Source organism: Podarcis raffonei, chromosome Z (genome assembly GCF_027172205.1).
Source record: "Podarcis raffonei isolate rPodRaf1 chromosome Z, rPodRaf1.pri, whole genome shotgun sequence".
Classification (NCBI taxonomy): domain Eukaryota; kingdom Metazoa; phylum Chordata; class Lepidosauria; order Squamata; family Lacertidae; genus Podarcis; species Podarcis raffonei.
The window spans coordinates 42,438,651-42,458,783 of NC_070621.1; the positions used below are offsets into that span (position 1 = coordinate 42,438,651).

General features: G+C 45.5%; 2 protein-coding genes across 3 annotated transcripts in view; one reads left to right on the top strand and one right to left on the bottom strand.

Moving 5' to 3' along the window:
* The window catches only part of CD99L2 (CD99 molecule like 2), a 70,727-nt gene that overhangs the window by 5,688 nt on the left and 44,906 nt on the right, over positions 1 to 20,133 (top strand). The window lies entirely within an intron of this gene.
* Positions 7,801 to 8,258, bottom strand: LOC128406726 (PAT complex subunit Asterix-like). The gene has a single exon (XM_053374337.1). It carries the CDS (start codon positions 8,234 to 8,236, stop codon positions 7,916 to 7,918), a length of 321 nt encoding a protein of 106 aa, XP_053230312.1. The 5' UTR covers positions 8,237 to 8,258; the 3' UTR covers positions 7,801 to 7,915.

A 20,133-nucleotide genomic window follows, 5' to 3' on the forward strand; every position in this document is an offset into this window, starting at 1 on the left:
CCACAAACAAACAGGTAGAAGCAGTGAAGATGAAGAGGAACCGGAGCCAATGACAATGGCTGGAGCCTGGAGCCAGCAAGGGGTTATTTACAAACTAGGTTTAAAGGGCATTGACAAGAAACACACAGTGATATACAAAAGGAGGAATGTTAGTCAGAGGGATACCTTTTGGTGCTGCTAGAACACCGAGATTAGAAAATAATCTGCTGGGCCAGAGAGTGCTTACATTTCCCTTCCTATTCAGCTATTCTCACCCTGGTACATGCCAGCTGGCCTGAAAGCGGAAGTCGGCTGAGCCTGCTTCTGTCTGTACACCACAGACCCAGTTTTTACCCGACTGCTACAGGATATCATAAGAGCCTTTTTGAGTCTTTGGGTGCTTCCTGTTTCCTTTCATAGCTCAATTCATAGTACTGGTCTCAACGATTTAAAGGCATGTCTGGGCTCAGGTTATCTAAAGGGCCGTTGCCTCTCATGTGGGACCTACCTGCTCACTCTGGCCCTCAGTGTTGGACGAGCTTTGAGGAGCAGTGACTTGGTGCCCAAGTCAGAGACTTCTCAGTGGTGGCTTCCAGGCTGTGGACTTCTCTGGTCTGGAAGGTTCTCTTAGACCAGTGATAGTGAACCTTTTTTTATTTATTTACCTATTGTTTGTATGTTCCTTTGCAACACCTTGAAGTGATTTATCAATAAAAATACCAACAATTAAAACAGTTTCATAGATTAAAACAAAATAATTTCATATACAGTCATGCCTTGGTTTTCGAACAGAATGTGTTCCTTAAGGCTGTTCAACTTCCGAAACGTTCGGAAACCAAGGCGTGGCTTCCAATTGGCTACCAATTGTGCAGGTGCACCAGAAACAATAGCTGAAGCCGCATTGGACTTTGGCTTCCAAAAGAATGTTTGAAAACCAGAACACTCACTTCTGGGTTTTGATTGTTCGGGAGCCGAAATGTACGAGTACCAAGGCGTTCAACATCCAAGGTATGACTGTATTAAAAAAAATATTGAAACAATTTCACATATAAAAGGAGATTAGTTGGAGGGCCGTATTTCCTTTGGGGGCCACCACATGTCTCCACTAGGTGAGTGGGGTTCACGTATGTGGACAGAATGGAAGGATAACAACATTTTAATTATTTAATTTTTTTAAAAAGACTTCAAACCATCCTGAAAAGTGTTGGAGAGTTGGAAAGGGATTTCAGGGGTCATCTAGTCCAACCTCCTGCAATGCAGGAATATAAAGTTAAAGGAAAAGCACAAATATATTGAGGACCGCACAAGGCACGCTAAAAGCCAAGGTCCTATAGGCTACGGCAGAACAATCATTTCAAAAGGCTTTTATGTCTTTCTTGAAGGCAACAGTTGAGTCAGACAACAGTGAGTGGGGCATTCTACCCCAGAGAAGGCTCTGCTTTCGAGTGATAACAATCTGGCATCCAAAATGCTTGTTGATAAAGCAGTATTAATTGTAGCTCCTTAAGCCTTCTCTCGAAAAGCTTACTTGGCGTTTAAAACTAGATGGGGATGCTCAGTTTGTCATGGTCTTTATTTGCTTCAGTGTTCAGGAACTTCAAAATGAATAATAACATTCCATTCTTACAGAAGCCTTTAGGGGGTGGGGCAAGGGTCAGAGTAGAAATAGCTAAACCAGGAGATACCCAGCTGCATAGCCACCACTAACCAGAAATGTTGGCTTCCATGCCTGTTCTAGCCAGGTGGACTGTTCTTTGGCAAACAGGAATAATTTGTGGGCATGGATGACCATCTACAGCCACTGTTGGCAGGGAGCTAGGAGGACCTGCCCAACTCAGCCTCCAACCATCCAAACCCTGGCAAATAACTCAGCAATGCGCACTCGCTGGGAATGCACATTGTGTGGGAAAGGAGGAGTCTCAACTCTGGGTTTCCCCTCGCGATGTGGGAATGGGTAGCATTTAGGAATAATTAGATTGGAGGAAGACAAGTGTTGTCATCCCACCCTCCAAAATCAGAAGAAGCTTTTTGCTGTCGTCTGTCTCGGGAGAAAATGGTGGAATGGGCCTTTGCGGGGAGGGGGGGTGAAGTCAAACTGTTGGGAGGTTACAGAGAAAAGCCCCTTCTAGACACAAGGAGACTTCTGGAGAAAATTTGTGGAGGTAGGAAGGGTTAAGGTCTCCCTCTCCTTACCCTAACCTGCAAATGACAGGCACACATGCACTCACCAACACACAAAGGGAAGAGTAATTGATTGCTTAAACCACTCTGGGACTGATAGCTCTGTGAGTGAAGGGAATAGGGGTCTCCTAGCAACTCTCAAGGGATGTGGGTGGCGCTGTGGTCTAAACCACAGAGCCTAGGGCTTGCTGACCAGAACGTTGGTGGTTCGAATCCCTGCGATGGGGTGAACTCCTGTTGCTTGGTCCCTGTGCCTGCCAACCTAGCAGTTTGAAAGCACGTCAAAGTGCAAGTAGATAAATAGGTACCGCTCCAGCGGGAAGGTAATCAGCATTTCCGTGCGCTGCTCTGGTTTGCCAGAAGCGGCTTAGTCATGCTGGCCACATGACCCGGAAGCTGTACGCTGGCTCCCTCAGCCAATAAAGCGAGATGAGCGCCGCAACCCCAGAGTCGGTCACGACTGGACCTAATGGTCAGGGGTCCCTTTACCTTTAGCAACTCTCAACGCCTTTAACAGCCCCCCAGATTCTTTGAGGAGGGGGTGTGTCATGACTGTTGAAAGTGGTATGATGCCTTCAGTGTGAAGTTCCAGTTTGGGTTGCAACACATTTTTTTAAAAAACCGTTTGAAATATCGCTGCACTTTCAAAACACACAAAAGCCATTCCAGAATGGAACAGAGTCAAGTAAAATGGACACACTGAGTTAGATCGCTCTCTAAGGCAGAGGTAGCCAGCATGGTTGCCATCAAGATGTTGTTGGATTTGAATTCCCACCATACCTGACCATTGACCAAGCTGGTGGGGGCTGGTAGATGTTGCAGTCCATCAGCAACTAGAGGAATTTTGCCTTTGTATCCAAGGCAAGCAAATTCCAGCGTAACATCCCAGATTACTGATCACGTAATTAATTTGAATTAATTAATGTCACCTGGCTCTTGAGCTAGCCCCAAGGAGTGTCTTTTACCTAGAGCTGCCACTCAATTAAATATACCTTGGTTGATGAGTTATGTGAGTTTCAGTTTTCTAATCTATCCATTCTGCATGAATTTCCATGCAATAGGAAAAAAGTCTCGTTCTGCCGGGGGGTGGGGAGGCAGACCACATACTTTATTTTTAGATTACAAATGTAGAAGTGCATCATCTTAAAAAGAGTCATTCCCTGTCAGTCTTCCAGAGGGTAAGGAATGCCTTTTCTCTATGACGTTTGCCACCGCCTGCACTATTTGTAAGTTCAGCACTGACACAAAAGTTGGCTTTCTTTCGTCACAATGAGATTATTGTTTGTTTATTCATGATTTTTGTATTTTGTGCTGAGCACACAGCCATTGGAAATGTGTGATAAAACTTATTTTTATTTCTGCATTGTGTATTTGGTACTGTGGTCTAAACCACTGAGCTGCCAACCTAGCAGTTCGAAAGCACGTCAAAGTGCAAGTAGATGAATAGGTACCACTCCGGCGGGAAGGTAAACAGCGTTTCCATGTGCTGCTCTGGTTCACCAGAAGTGGCTTAGTCATCCTGGCCACATGACCTGGAAAAACTGTCTGCAGACAAATGTTGGCTCCCTCGGCCAATAAAGCGAGATGAGCGCCACAACCCCAGAGTCGTTCGCAACTGGACTTAACTGTCAGGGGTTCTTTACCTTTACTACCAGTAGTACTACAACTACTACCAGTAGTACTACAACTACTACTTCTAGTAATGGAAGGGGTTGGATTAAACAGTGGCCTTCCACTGGTCCAGCTCCGAGACTCGTCTCTTGACTCCCGACATGTACCATGGGACCTACTTTCACAGATTCACTTTTGATTTTATACTTAATATGCCAATGAGGTACATTATTAATCCTTAAATGAAAATTCACAAAGCGATAAACATAGTGTTACCTTAGTATTACTGCTTTTTCTCATCCAAAAGGCTGAGAAGATGCTGAAAACCCGTGATATTTCTCTCACAGTTGAGTTTCATTGAGACGTCTCAGAGGCATGTTTGTTCTTTCAGATTTTATTCCATTGAGGGGTAATATTAGAAAGGCTAACTCACAACTCATTTTGTACGACTAAACTGGTTTTTTGCTTTTGCTTTTCTTCTGAGTGTCACAAGCCTTGCTCACAAAAATAGATGGTACCAAATGGCAGCTGGTGGATGATTGCTTCATTTGCCGATTCTGGGTATTATTTACTGACTGAAATCCAAAACCCTGGTAATGTTAGTTGCTGAAATTGCACTTTTAAAGGTTGTGCCACAAGAGAGCTCAGTGAATTGTTTCTCATATCCTAATTCCACTGACTCTTGTGTTCTCAGTGAATAATGATTGCATTTGCCCTGTATGCTCATACAGATTTGTTTTTTAGTTTGTGTTCTGTTGAGTTACAAGGGAAGAATTTTGCCGTGAGCTGCATGTGTGTTGGTGTGTTATGTAGTAGATTTTAGTGTGTGGAGGAGGGAATTTTCTGCATTCTCCCCATCACAGCAGACAAACTCCTACAAAGCCACTCTATTCACTCCTAGAAGGTGAATAGAGTGTCCCTACCTGCTAGAGAGCTCCATCACTAAAAGTATACCTATAGGAAGTGAGAGCTGGACCATAAAGAAGGCTGATCGCCGAAGAATTGATGCTTTTGAATTATGGTGCTGGAGGAGACTCTTGAGAGTCCCATGGACTGCAAGAAGATCAAACCTATCCATTCTGAAGGAAATCAGCCCTGAGTGCTCACTGGAAGGACAGATCCTGAAGCTGAGGCTCCAATACTTTGGCCACCTCATGAGAAGAGAAGACTCCCTGGAAAAGACCCTGATGTTGGGAACGATGGAGGGCACAAGGAGAAGGGAACGACAGAGGACGAGATGGTTGGACAGTGTTCTTGAAGCTACAAACATGAGTCTGACCAAACTGCGGGAGGCAGTGGAAGACAGGAGTGCCTGGCGTGCTCTGGTCCATGGGGTCACGAAGAGTCAGACACGACTAAACGACTAAACAACAACAACAACAAATAGGAAGGTGGAGCTTACAGTTTGCCAGAAATACCTTTCTTACTGAAAAACGCTCCTTCCTTTCTCCTGCTGCTTTGCAGTACTCATGGAAATTGATAAAATGAGAATGATTTCTAGCTTTGACGCCACATGTAGTGGCCAGAAGCATCAGGATTTTGACTTGGCAGTAGCAGTTTTACCGTGACCCACCAGCACAGCCTTCCAACCCACGTGTGGGTCCTGTGGTTAGTAACTCTGGTGAGGAACATGTAATGTTCTTTCTGAGGTAGTTTATCTGCCTTTGGTCCTCTCCCCCCTCCCCCCCGCACTCAGCTCTCCCTTGTGGCTCCCAGAAGCTGTCAGCATGTGACAGCAGCCACATCCAGGGAATGGTTTCAACTGGCTGGCTAAGCCAGGTAGCCAATGGGTCTCAAACCCTCAGTGAGCTAGGGACTTTCCCTGCATGCGAAGGCAGGCTGTGTGGCAGATTGAGTGGATGAGAACCTGCAGTGAGTCCAACGGTCAAGAAGGTGGTTTCTGCATGAGCTATAGAGGGACGTGAGGGGCAGATGGGGCTTGTCAGCTTGGGAAGGTAGCCCATCTAGAAGGAAAAACTGATCCCAAACTGCTGCCTTTTGGCTATACTCATTCGTGAGAATGGAAGTGAGCCCCAAGGAAAAATCTGTACCTGCTGCCTTGCGGGACATCTTTGGGAAAAGAAAAGACCAATGAGTAAACACTACTCAGACCTGGAGTGGTTGGCACCTTGTACGCCTCCTTCCGGCAACTCCTGCAGTCAAGATGGAGCCAAACATCTTACTTTCCTTTGTTGTCTGGGCAGTCCAGGACCTCCATGCACACCGCCCAGGCTTGTGCCTCAGAGGGTCAGTGTGGTGCTGCTCACACAGGACTCAACAATATGGGACGCCGCAGTTATGAGCTACCAGTCTCTGCAGCCACATTGAATGCTGTGATTCTCCAGTGGTTTGGCTTCACCGTAGAAGGTGAACTTCATTTTCTCTTGAGACGAGAAATGCCAACAACTTGCATAAGAATAAGTTGCTTCTTCTTCTTTTTAACTGCAATGGTGTCTCCCTTTCTAACAAAACAATTTTAATTGAGGCGATTCAACGAACAGCAAAGTCCACTTCATGTCTACTCAGAAGTCAACTCCGGTTTCATTCGGTTTGGAGCTGCCCCCAGGTGTCTATACAGATTTGTCACCTAAATGTTGCATTGCAGGTTCTGCTACAGAGTGTTCCTGATGATGCTTACTCCAGAAATGACTAACCCCAGGGCACGTGGGTTTAGGGTTGCATCCTTAAAAATCTGGGTGGACGCGGGTGGCACTGTGGGTAAAACCTCAGGGCCTAGGACTTGCCGATCGCATGGTCGGCGGTTCGAATCCCCGCGGCGGGGTGCGCTCCTGTTGCTCGGTCCCAGCGCCTGCCAACCTAGCAGTTCGAAAGCACCCCCGGGTGCAAGTAGATAAATAGGGACCGCTTACCAGCGGGAAGGTAAACGGTGTTCGGTGTGCTGCGCTGGCTCACCAGATGCAGCTTGTCACGCTGGCCACGTGACCCGGAAGTGTCTGCGGACAGCGCTGGCTCCCGGCCTATAGAGTGAGATGAGCGCACAACCCTAGAGTCTGGCAAGACTGGCCCGTACGGGCAGGGGTACCTTTACCTTTACCTTAAAAATCTAGCCTCCGCTTCCGTTCTGTAAGGGCAGTGGCAGCGTGCCCCACTTACTTTAACCCCTTAATGGTTATTCAGTTGGAGGGTAAAGGGCCGTGGGGTTGTTTCCATTGATTTTCTTTTCTCTCTCTCTTCCCCCCCTCTTTTTTGAACAAAAATGGGACTTTATTCAGCCGATAAACACGAGGCATGGCTTTTAAACTAACATAGTGGCTAAGACCTGGTGAAAAAACCCATACAAGTCAAATATTTCTATACACCAAAAGAGAAAGGTAAAAGGGGAGGGGGCCATGGTTAAGAGGGATTCAGTAGGAGCTTGCAGTGTTTCTATTGATTTTCTTAAGGCAGCCATGGCCTTGCGGCCCATAGCATTGGCCGATCTGTGGTAACCACACAGTGGAAGCAGGATTGGAGCTGTGCTTTTCATCTGGGCACCACTCTGTCATATTTATAGTGGTAAATGACTGTGGTGTCTCAAGACCCTTGAGTGTGTTCCAAGATGACAGCGAGACGTGTTGTATTTATAGAACGCTTCACTTCTGACCCGGAGTGTGAATGTGTCTTGCTAGTGGGGACCATGTTATGGATCAGCCTTCTGAAAGTCAGAATTAGGGTGGCTTGCAAATCCATAGAAGGCACTATACATCTTTTAACAATCCCTTCTCGTACATCCTCCTATTTCTCGTCTGTGATTGAGAATTTTTAAAAATGGCCAACATTTTAAACATTTTGTATGCTTCCTTTCCTAATTGCCTGGAGTTGTTTTTAAGTGCACTGCAGGTGAACACAGCTTTAAAATAACATAAATCAACATAGTGCAGAGGACAGAGTGCTAGAGTTGAACCTGGGAGACCTAGATTAAATTTCTGTTTGCTTTATTTTGGGCTGGTATCTGTTGCACAGCCTAGCCCACCCCTCACAACCTTGTCCCCCCCTCCAATAACCATCACTTTATTAATGCAACAAAATGAGTCCTCCCAAGACATGTGCAAATGGATCTGCATTGCCTGAGAAAATAGCCCTCTCTGTTGAGGGAGTTCACCTCTGCTTTGCAAGAGGAGCTCTGAAGAGAGGCAATATCCTTTCACCAAGGAGGAGACATGGGTTGTGAGATTTGCAGGTAGGACGTCACTACAGCCAAGATAGACAACATGAAGCTGCTCATCATCTGTTTGGTATCTTCTGAACGACGAGAGTTGGCAAAACTGATGAATGAACAGTAGACAGCTATCCAGGCACACCACTCTGGCTTCAGCAACAAGCCACACATACTGAAAATCATTCCCCGTAGATTCATGTAGTCTGGTGTGGGGTCTTCCAGGGTAGGGTTGTTCTCTGTGGAGGGAGGTTTGTATCTGAGAACGCGATTTGGCCGCCACGGGTCCATTATGTTGTTACCGGCCATCGTGCACCGCCTCTGGCTAACTCCGAGCCCTCTCACCACCTTGTTGTGAAGCGATGTGGAATTGGGGGGAGGGGCAGATTGGTCATGTATACAGTGGATGCTCGGGTTGTGAATGTGATCCGTGTGGGATGCACGTTCGCAACCCGCAACATTCACAACCCGCGTCTGGCAACACACGGGTTGCAATTTCGCGCTTCTGTGCATGCGCTAAGCACAATTTAGTGCTTCTGCGCATGCGCGACTGCCAAAACCCCAAAGTAACCTATTCCAGTACTTCCGGGTTTTGCCAGTCCGTAACCTGAAAAAAACACAACCTGAAGCGTCTGTAACCTGAGGTACGACTGTACTTGCTTTGGGTTGCTTGGAGGAAGAGTGGGATGAAAAAAAAATTAAACAAACAAAGGAATTCTCTGGCAAAGCTTCCTCAAAGGGTTGTCATTATAATGGTGCCCCCAGTTCAGATGAAGCACAGGAGCCCAATACTTGATTGCTCTAGGTGTGGGGGACTCAGATAAAATCTGAAGAATATATTTCAGGCTTGTTTGTGCATTTTTTGATCACAGTGCTTTAAAATGGTATTTGGCTGGAGGTGGGGAATGGTATTGCTTTATTGCCTGAGTGTGTTTTCTTTTTTTTTAATGCAATATTAATATCATTCTCCCCACTTTCCCCCCTATGGTAATATGTATTGTATCTCTCTCTTTTGCCATAAATGGGTGACAGGTGACTAATAAGTCTAATAAATGAGTAAAATGGATGAAAGGAATAATTCAGCATCCCAAGATAGCATTAAAAAAATGGTTTCTAGTCCTTATGGCTGAAAAAACGGACTATAAAACGTGTGGGCAAAATGTGGCAAAGTCTTAGCTGTGGGTTCTGAGGTTTTCCAGAGCTCTTTGCCTTTCCTGAAGCAGATAACACGACTTGAAATAATGCCAATATGCAGGTGAGGCACGTTTGCAAAATTCATAGAGGCCCCGTGATTTTCAAAAGGACCTACAGCCCAGTGGTAGAGCACAACCTTGTCATGCACAAGGTCCTGAGTTTAATCCATGGCGTCCAATAAAAGGATTGCAGAGCTGAGAAGGACCTCTGCTAGTTGCCCTGGCTAGACTTGATAACGGCTTCCAGCCATTGCAGGCAGTGTTGGCCCAGAATCTCATTCTTGCTTCCTATAATTTGGTGGGTTGTCTTGATGAATAATTCAAGGAAAATTTGAAGAAGACCACAGCTGGAGAGTCCCTGCCAGCCAGAGTCAATAAAACAGAGCTGCCAGAGTATTTTGCTATTAATTTCTTTTTTTAAAAAAAACCCACAACAAAAACAATTTGATGCATAATTAGGAGTTAAAAGCGGCAAATCTGTAAACCAGCTTAAAAACAGACACGGAGTGGACCTTTTGAGAATCAGGGATGCTTGACTGATTTTAGCACCATTGATTGCAAGGGGTCTGCTCTAACAGCAGAATCCTAACCGTGGCTACACGGAAATAATTTTTCTTATTCTTATGCAAAAGGTTTATATCCTGCCCTTTCCCATTTGGGTTGCTCAGAGCTGTTTGCAATAATTAAAATAGCAGGTTATATATTTCTAGTAATACCTATTTAACGCACCGAGGCTCTTCAGGAGTTACAGAAAAAGTGAAATCAATGTGTGAAGAAGGGCAGTGGAATCGAGCACTTTTGTCTGACCGCCATTTCGTCCACCTTCCAGCTTGTGGAAGAAATAAGTCCTGTATTTGTGGACAGGTGCCTCCCCAATCTTATAAACTTGGAACGCAAAGAGAGCCGTCATGAATACAGGAGCCTCTGCCACATCTGTTTGGGGGAAGGTCTGTAGCTCAATGGTAGAGGACTGGCTTTTCATGCAGAAGGCCCCTGGTTCAGTCCCTGGCATCTCCAGGTATTGCTGAGGGATATTCACTGTCCAGAACCTTGAAGAGCTAATTCCAGTTAATGTGTACCTGAAGAAAGTACCCAATGTTGCTTGGGAATTCGAAGGAACCCAAACAATCAGTGCAGTTTTGGAAATCCCTGGTTAAAACCAATGGATCTCTGAAAGATTTCATCCGCCATCTAGATTCAAGATGGTGTCCAGAAAACCACAAGACAGAAAACCTCGGTCTCAGGAACCATGATGCTGAGTTTGATTACAAAATTTTAAGAGGTGTCCCAGATAGTAGACAAAGAGACAGCCCTCTTTTCAAAATTTACAGTAGGTGCTGACCCAGATAGACTCAGTATAAGCAGCTTCTGACTCTGTAATGCAGAGTCCAAATGCTTTGGACTGCAACTCCCAACAGCCCCAGCAAGCCTCCGGGGCTGATGGGAGTTGTAGTCCAAAACTTCTGGAAGCCACTTGGTTAAAAGGCTGCAGTATACCCTGGAAGATTTGAGCATATTCTTGTGACTTAGGGGTAGAGTTAGCGTGCTTGTTGCTCTCCTCCCCCCTCCACATGTTGACATCACCCTAACTGTAATGTCCAAAGAAGGCTTAAGTCTGGATCCAACCCGTTCCATGAAATGAAATAAAACAGACCCAGAAATGTTAGACAGCCTGGAAAAATAAAAAGAGTCTTTGCCTGACTGGGCACCAGGCGAGCATCTCCCTGGAAAGAGTGTTTCGAAGCTGGGAGGCCACCACTGAAAAGGCCCTCTCTCATGTAACCTCCTGCTGTATCTCATGGGAATCTGGAGAAGAGCCTCTGATGATGAAATCAAAGTAGAGGCTGGCACAAGTGCAGGCAGGCAATCTTTCAGGTGCCAAGTTGTGAAGAGCTCTGACGATTAAGACTAGCACTTAGAACTGGGCTCAGCAGTGAACTGTTAGCCAGTGCCTTTGGTAAACTGCAGGTGTAGAATGATCAGAAGGTTCAGTTCCTGTTAGTAGTCTAGCCAGGTGTATTCTGGATTAACTGCAGTTTCTGAACCATCTTTAGGGTCAGCCCCAATCATAATGCACCATGGTTGCCTAACCTGTGCATATAGTCCAGGAAAACTAGTTGGGACAGTATTAGGCAGATTGCTATGCAAATACAGAAAATGCAAAATAGAATGTCCCCAAATTATACAGAAACCACAGACCAAGTCAGTGGGACCAGTAAACATTATAAGAGGTGATTGTTGTAATTGGTAGAAAAAAACAATGCAATATATTGCAACAATAGTACACAAAAGCATGTAAGATTCTTATTATATGCAGAATAGGCTCACAGAGTACCCAGAAAATGAGACTGAAAATGCAAATGTCTTTGTGAAGCAGAAGAAGAATGTACTACAAACGAGATCTCTTTGTTTCATTGTTTCCTCAAAACCCAATTTAGAAAGGAGGAATTTCTCATGGTTGGCAGCTGAAAACAACCCACTTAGGTTTCTTCCAAAAACCACACCCCCCCCAAACATATTATTTGATGTGAATTGTCCAAAGTAACTTAACCAGCCGAATGTCCCCTAATGGGGCTGATTGTTCCCTGGAAATTTCAGAATGCGGGATTCAATTATTAGAATTAGAAAGTGTTGCAGGGCGGTTACTCTGCGTGCTCAAATAGTGCTATTTATTGCAAAGTTTGAATTTCAGTTGTGGAATGCTTGCAAACCCCTCCTCCCCCCCAGTTTGCGCGGGAGGCAAAGAAATACTGAGAGTTGCTTTCCTAGATCAGTTCCAAGAGATTTCCTCTCTAAAGCACATTGTTAAAAAAGAACAACTGCCACTATTGATCTCCAAAGCAGAGCAGAAAGAAGAAGCTACAACCTTGCAATTTTTGTTTTTTAAAAAAAGAAATGCGTTTCCCCTCTGAGAAGATGTTAGACAGGGGGCGGTAAAGTTTACCTTGCCTGAGCTGGTTCACTCCAACGGAGATCCCTCTCTGGGCTGGATTGTGAGCGTGCGCGTGCACCCGCGATTTCTGGCACTGCAGAAGCGAGTCCCTGCACCGCACCGGTTTAGCGCAGCGCATGGGAACTCGCTGAGCGGGCAGCTTGGTTCAGGGGTGGCTCGTGGGCCAGTTAAATGACCCCCGTGGGCCGTTTGTGGCCCATGGGCCTTAGGTTGCCTACCCCCTGATGTGAGACATTCACCTGGCAGGTGACCTATGGAAAGGGTTTGGTTTTCTTCTATCTGAAGCCTCCTCGGAGCAAGTCTGGTGCTTGATAAACTGGCCTAATATTTGCAGCAAGGAAAATGGAAGGGTTTGGGGGGCAGGAGGAGTATTGCCTGCAAAATGCTTACAAGAAATGCCACTTTTATAGAACGAAAAGCAGCCTTAGGAGGTTGCAGTTTTAGACAGCAGGTGGGAACACCCTTCTAGGACCCTTCAGGTGAAGCACTCCACTCCTGTCCTCCATGCAACTTTGCAGGCCACCCAAGAAAGCACCACCATAGCAAATCGGTGGACCCTTGTTAAATCCATTGGTGGGCAGCATGTAGTTTGCTCCTTTGAACTTACCTTTGTTCTGTCTCTTAGACCAGGGAAGCCCAAGGGCAAGTACAGCCCTCTAAATAATAATAATAATAATATAATAATAATTTATTATTTATACCCCACCCATCTGGCTGAGTTTCCCCAGCCACTCTGGGCGGCTCCCAATAGTGTGTTAAAAACAATGCAGCATTAAATATTAAAAACTTCCCTAGACAGGGCTGCCTTCAGATGTCTTTTAAAGATAGGATAGCTGCTTATTTCCGTGACATCTGCTGGGAGGGCGTTCCACAGGGCGGGCGCCACTACCGAGAAGGCCCTCTGTCTGGTTCCCTAAAGAGTTCCCAGCAAGCCATGCCATCTTTCCCCTGATCTTGTGACCTCCAGTGCTTTTGCCTGGCTGGAATATAGCCTCTTTGCTGCCCCTGGTGGAGAAATGTGTGGCTTCAGCATGGCAGGAATGTTATCTACAGCTGCTTTGCCCACATTTTGCCTCTGCCTGCATGTGCCCCCCCCCCCAAGAAGGGTGTCAATGAAGGAATATGGCCCTTGGGCTGAAAAAGGTTTCCCATTCTTGTCTTAGATTGGTTAGCCAGCAATAACTTGCAACCAGCAAGGAAGCACAGCAGAATGGTTGGGTAGAATCATAGAATCATAAGTTGGAAGAGACCACAAGGGCCATCGAGTCCAACCCCCTGCCAAGCAGGAAACACCATCAGAGCACTCCTGACATATGGTTGTCAAGCCTCTGCTTAAAGACCTCCAAAGAAGGAGACTCCACCACACTCCTTGGCAGCAAATTCCACTGTTGAACAGCTCTTACTGTCAGGAAGTTCTTCCTCATGTTTAGGTGGAATCTTCTTTCTTGTAGTTTGGATCCATTGCTCCGTGTCCACTTCTCTGGAGCAGCAGAAAACAACCTTTCTCCCTCCTCTATGTGACATCCTTTTATATATTTGAACATGGCTATCATATCACCCCTTAACCTCCTCTTCTCCAGGCTAAACATGCCCAGCTCCCTTAGCCGTTCCTCATAAGGCATCGTTTCCAGGCCTTTGACCATTTGGTTGCCCTCCTCTGGACACGTTCCAGTTTGTCAGTGTCCTTCTTGAACTGTGGTGCCCAGAACTGGACACAGTACTCCAGGTGAGGTCTGACCAGAGCAGAATACAGTGGCACTATTACTTCCCTTGATCTAGATGCTATATTCCTATTGATGCAGCCCAGAATTGCTTACTCCACCACTGTGGTTGGCTGGGGCCGGTTTTGATAGCTTTTGTTAAGTAAATCTAGCTCAGGGGTGCCATAGAACCCACTACCGCCCACCTAGAATCCTGAAACGCCCAGTAGTGGACGGTAGGGACCAGGTTGGCAACCCATGGTCTAGCATATCAGGGAGGAAAGTTCTGTTGCAGCCCCACTACCTGCTGTACAGTCATACCTCAGGTTGAAGTTGCTTCAGGTTGAGCTTTTTCAGATTGTGCTCCGTGGCGACCCGGATGTAATGGAACGTGTTACTTCCAGGTTTCACCGCTTGCGCATGCACAGACACGCAAAATGACACCACGCACATGCACGGAAACGTCGAATCGCAGACGCGGGTTGCGTTCTGCTCTGGATACAAATGGGGCTCCAGGACGGATCCCATTCGTATCCAGAGGTACCACTGTATTAGTTTTCTGACTGCAGAGTGCATGCGCCAGCACACACACACACACACGATGAGAGTTGTTACCTCTTGAAACTGCTGAGAAGCATTCTAAAATGTGATCCTCCACCAACATTCTGAAAGTATAAAATTAGTTCTACCACTGCAGGATAGCTCACTTGGTAAAGCATGAGACTCAACCTCAGGATCGTGGGTTCGAGCACCACGTTGGGCAACAGTGGCTTGCAGTAGATTACCCTTGGGGTCTCTGCCAGCTCTACAGTTCTGTGAGTCCATTACATTCTACTGTAGGTGTCGAGCAAGCCATTAGAGATGACAGGTGCTAGATCCTAAATTCACAATAGGCTTTTATAATAGAAAATTCCAAACCTGGATACCAGGAGTTTGATCTTTTTGCCATGAGCTGGGTGCATGGACAGGGTGAGTTATTTTGGGCCAGTCACTGCTCCTAAGCCTAACCTACCACACAGGGTTGTAAAGGAAGGACAGAACCATAAAGGCTACCTTGGGATTGGAGAGAAAGGTGGGATATAAATGCAACAAATAATGATAATAAAGATTGTGCTCAGGAGACCATCATGTGGAGGGTTGTCAGGAATCATTCTTCTTTCTGGGGATGGGCACATCACTTACACACCTGGAACTTGCAGATCCCTGGAAGAAAGATTCCGTAGAGGCAGCAAGAGTAGCAACTGCTACCTGGGGGTGCTGCAAAGACACCAGCTCCACTTAGGATTGTTAACTGACCAGGTTAAAAAATGGTCTGGCTGGCGTGGTTAAACTGTGGAACTCACTCCCACAAGACATAGTTGCATGAACTTCCAGTGTGCTGGTACAGGACCGGAGGCATTGCTGCCCTGCCTTCACATTGCTGAATGCACCTGCTGATGGCCACAGTGGAAAAGAGCATGGGATTGGCTCTGTACCATGCTGAGCTCCCTGCTCCTCACCTGTCTTGGGAACCAGTGGTGATGCTTGGCATGGAGAGGCAGATGAGCAACACCCCTCCACCTGGGCTGCCCCACTGACTGCTACTGTGCAGTAGCCACCAGCTAAGATGATTTTAAAAGAAGATTAGACAAAATGAATGGAGGGTAAAGCTATCGCTGGCTATTAGCCAGAATGGCTATGTTCTCTCTCCACTGCTGGATGCAGCATGCTTCTGAATGCCAGGTACTAGGGATCCCAGGTAGAGACAGTGCTGTTGCTGTCATGTCCTGCTTGCGGGTTTCCCCGTAAACATTTGTTTGGGCTCCGCGAGAACAAAATGCTTGATTAGATGTGCCCTTATTCTGATCCATCAGGGCTCTTCCATTCTCCTGTATCTTTGAGCGCCAGTGTGCGGATATCAGTAGGTGACTGATAATCTACAGGCTGTTAAAAGATTTCGCCTGCTAATTTCTGACCCGTAAAGGGGGTCTCTCATCTGCTCTGGTGCTTTTTACAGCAGCTTGATTTGAAGAATCTGCTGGGTTGTTCCTCCCAACAGTTTGGAGAGGAAACATCACCACCTGCTAATGTCAGGACATTGAACAGCAGCCCAAAGCCCTGCTGTTAGTGGACTGAAAAGTTGTCAGTCTCAGTCCCACCAAGTTGTGCAGTGTGCAAATTTAGACAGAGATCGCTGCTCACTTTGGACTGAAATACTTGCAAACAGAATTGTGCGGTGTAAGAGAGTCCCCTTGCACATCGGTTGATTTTTACCTCCTGAGATTTCCACGGTATCTTTCTCTCTGCTCCACCCCACGTTTCCAAATAGCAGGTTCCACTGACATTTGCTCAAAGGAAGCCACATGGGAGAAAAGATCCTCTCCAGCAAAAAGTTCATCTGTTGCTCAGGCTCCTGATCCATAATCTGCTCTATCTTCTGGGTGCAGATCAGGAATATTGTCAAGTCTAGGACTAATCTCAGTAGCCCCTTAAAACATCTGTGGCACCTAGCAAGTGCTTGACCTTGCCTGTTGCAGGTGCCAATGCTGCTAACTACCGAAGAGTACCAATATGGTTTCTCAAGCTCTGCCAGCGCTAATGTTTGTAGTGTTCAGATTTGGCACATGAGCCTCACTGCTTGGCTGTAATTACTTGTCTCGTAAGCACATGCCCTTCATGTTTGTTAATATCTCCAGAGGGTTCCAAATGGAGTGACACATATATTTTATTTTTCCCACACTAGAAATGAAACATTTATCTTCTGCGCGTTCCTAGTGAATGTGCTTATTTGCCAGCTCTTCACATTTATCACAAAGTAGTAGTTCTTATGTTTTGAATGAGGCCTTCAAAGCTGAAACACTCTTCTGTTCCTTTGCAGATAGGAGGTGCAGGATTTGGAAGGGGAAAATCTGGAACTTGCACTTTTGCTTATAGGGGGAAACTTGCAACTGTGTTGAAATGAATAATTATCCTCAACCACTGATAGACTCCATTCGTATGGCTGCATTAGACAAGAAATTATTGTGGCTGCCAATCAGTTAAAGGATTTTTAGTTGATTAATCACCTGCATTTTGAAGGGAAAGGTTTCTAGCGGGGGCCCGCTAGAAATCCCAGGCGGAGAAGCCTGGGAACGTGGGGTTCGGCAGAGCACCAAGAGCGCCTCCCCTACTCACGAGGAACCCCCTTTTTGGGGCTCCGGAGTGAAGGGGGGTGAGCAGCGCGGTGCTGCGACCCGATCGCTATTTCCATGGAGGGAAGCCGCACAGCCGTCGCCGGAGAGCGCTGACTTTTTCCTGATGACATTTGGACTCTAAATCAAGTACCCGTGAGTAAAAACGGAGAATTGGATTAAGAAATTTGCAAAATTTATGAATTAGGCACGAAGTGGGAAGGTTTAAACAGGAAGTCCGCCTTCCGCTTTTTGTATATAGACTGAAGCAAAGACCTTGCAACCTAATAGCCTGGAAAACTGCTTTAAAGTTGGAAATTTCCTGCATCCACAACCAACAAAACGCCCTTGGAAGCAGGAGAAAAGGGGGGGGGGATTTGACTGTTTAGTCCTGCAGGAGGAGAGTAAAGGAATTTAAGTTTCCATCGTAAACCTGGGGACGGGGTGTCGGGACAGAAATTGTTTGAGACGTCCATTGATTGAAAGTGGAGTACTTTGACAGATAGTTAAAAAAAAGAGAAACAAATTAACTTCAACGCTACTTTCTCAATGTGGGGCTGCCAGACCCACAACCCTGAGATTCAGATGGAGGAAGAGCAATATAACGTGACAATTTAGTAAGCAAAGTTCATGGTTTGAAGGAAGGGTCTTTTTTCTTTTTGAATCCAAAATTACCTCAAATAGGAAATTAGTATCGCTCAACTCTCAGATCCATTGATAAAAAACTGTCCTTGGTGGATTTCATCAAATGATGCTGTAACAGTTTATTAGTCTAGTTTATTGCAAGGGTGAAGAATTTATGGATGTTGTTGGACTCCCATCTAGGGGTGGGTGTTGTACATTCTCTTTTAAGTGTTTTCAGTGCTGTTTTTAATAGCATTACTTGTTTAACTGGTGTTTGTGTGTTGTTTTTTTTAAAAAGAATAAATTGTGTGTTTTTAGCTGTATTTGTTTTAACTCATGCTGTGAGCTGTCTTAGGTCCTGCACTGGGAGAAAGGCAGGATATTAAATAAATAAAGAAAAATAAAATCAGCCCCAGCCAGCATGACCAATATTCCAAGATTATGAGAGTTGGTGCCTAATAATATCTTCAAGGCCTTGTTTGGATATAACACTAATCTACGTTACAAGAATGAGCCTTGGGCTAGCGGATTTCCATTTCCATTTTTTATTAACCCTAAAGTGTGGTTAGTCTTAACACCGTGGTTTGAAGTTGGCTTGTTTTAGTCAACTATAATTGTGACTAATCAGTTCGTTTGGGCTCAGACACAGTGCTAAGCTAATTATATTTAAAGCTTTAATTAGTTTGGAACCGAATTATTTTAGTAGGTATGTATGAAACTGCTTGGGCATTAAGATCTACCTCGAGAGTCCATGCTGGTAAGTAGGGTTGATCCAGTCAGCAGGCACAATGACCCGGGGCCTTTTCTGTGGTGACCCCTTAGATTATTGAACTCCTTACCCCATGAAGGCACAGAAAGCCCCCATGCAATAAGTGGGTTAGAAGGCTCATTTATTTTCCAAAGGCATTTAATAATAGAAAACATCAACAATAACAACTTATATAAATACCATTTCAGATCAAATAATGTAAAATATTCTTAATTGAGATGGTTATTTTAGCAATCTGTTCTCAGATGTATGCCAATTTTTTGCAGTATTTTTTTTAATTTTTAACTGACCTGCTAGCTTTTAAAAACATGTTGCAGTCTTTTCCCATTATTCACGTGTATGTGTTTATTATGAGATGTAAGCTGCTTTTGGTGCTTAAAGAGCCAGCCTACATAAAACTGAATAAATGTGCACACACGGCCGTGAAAATGATCTGCCTGAGTTTTGATGCTCTGTTAAGCAACCACCATGCTGTCATGTGACATCCAAAAATGACCATGGCTGCCTGCATTTTGCTTGCACCCTTCCCTTGAGGATGTGAAACCCGGGTTTGGCTGCTGTCTCTGCACTCTGCCTAATTTCGATCCCTGCAGCTTTGCGAGAGACAGAGAAGCCACTTCTGTTCACGTGAACTGCTGAGCAGCTGTGTCTTCTGTCTTGGCAGACAGCAAACCTTCAAGACAGCGTCTGCAACGCTGAAAGTAGGGCAAGACACCGGGAAAAAAGGCCTTTTCTTTCTTTTTTCTCTTTATTGCAAATGAGGGAGACTGGGTCTGCCACAGTTTCCTTTGTGACAGATTGCTCTGTCTGGCTGGAGGAGCCTGTCTGCTTAAGCACAGAGAGGCTGCTTTTCACAAACATGGAAGCTTGCCTTTGAAGTTTTCTGAATTTCTCCTACTCCGTCTCTTTTCCACTGTCATGGCCACCTGTTTTCTCTGTGGTGGAAGGAGATGGGTGGGTGAAAATCCCACCCCCTACAATTGGGTCACACCTTCCTTTCTAGGAAAACTGTTTTGACAGAGGTCTGCTCGTTATTAGCTAATCTCGCACCTTTTGCACAGATGTGCACGCAAATTGTGGCTTTCTTGAGCAGCCCTTAACAGGAGATCTCCCGTGCGGTGAATCCAGGCTGTAGTTTTACCAGAGAACACAGAGAGAATGGGATGTGGCGTTAGGTGTGGAATTCAGAGATCCCTGTGTTCATTTTGCCCTGAACACATGTAACCAGTCCTTAATATTGTGAAGATGTTCTTGCCAGCTGCAGCCTTGGAAGCTAGGGAGTTGGCAGAAGAAATTTTTCAGGGGTTGGGCTTCAGAGTCCTGCCCTTTTCCCATAGTTAGCAATAACAGAATGAACGTTGCAAACAAAAGGGTAGCATATAGTTCCTTACATTGGCCATAATTTAATAACAACAACAGCAACAATAATAGTAATAATAATAATGGCAACAACAACAATAGACAAGAAGAAAATAGTAAGAAATATCAGGGCATATTATGACAGCAAACAATGGCATATAGAAACTAGAGGCATGGAAGCCAGGGGAGGGTTGAAAAATTAGGGATAAAAAAAACCCACCTTCTGTCTGTGGGTGCTTACATTTTTCATTAAAAGATAAAAGATATAGGCCAGAGCAATCCAAATCCCAAGATACAGACATTCTTCCAGAGAGAAGAGGAATGTCCACCATGGAGCCTCTCCTGTGCCCATGGAAAATTGGGCTGGCATAGGTCCACAGCCAGCTGTGTTTTGAGTGATGGCAGCTGTCATTAGGCTCCCAAAGGGGTGGAGCTGTAGTTCAGTGGTGGAGCACCTGC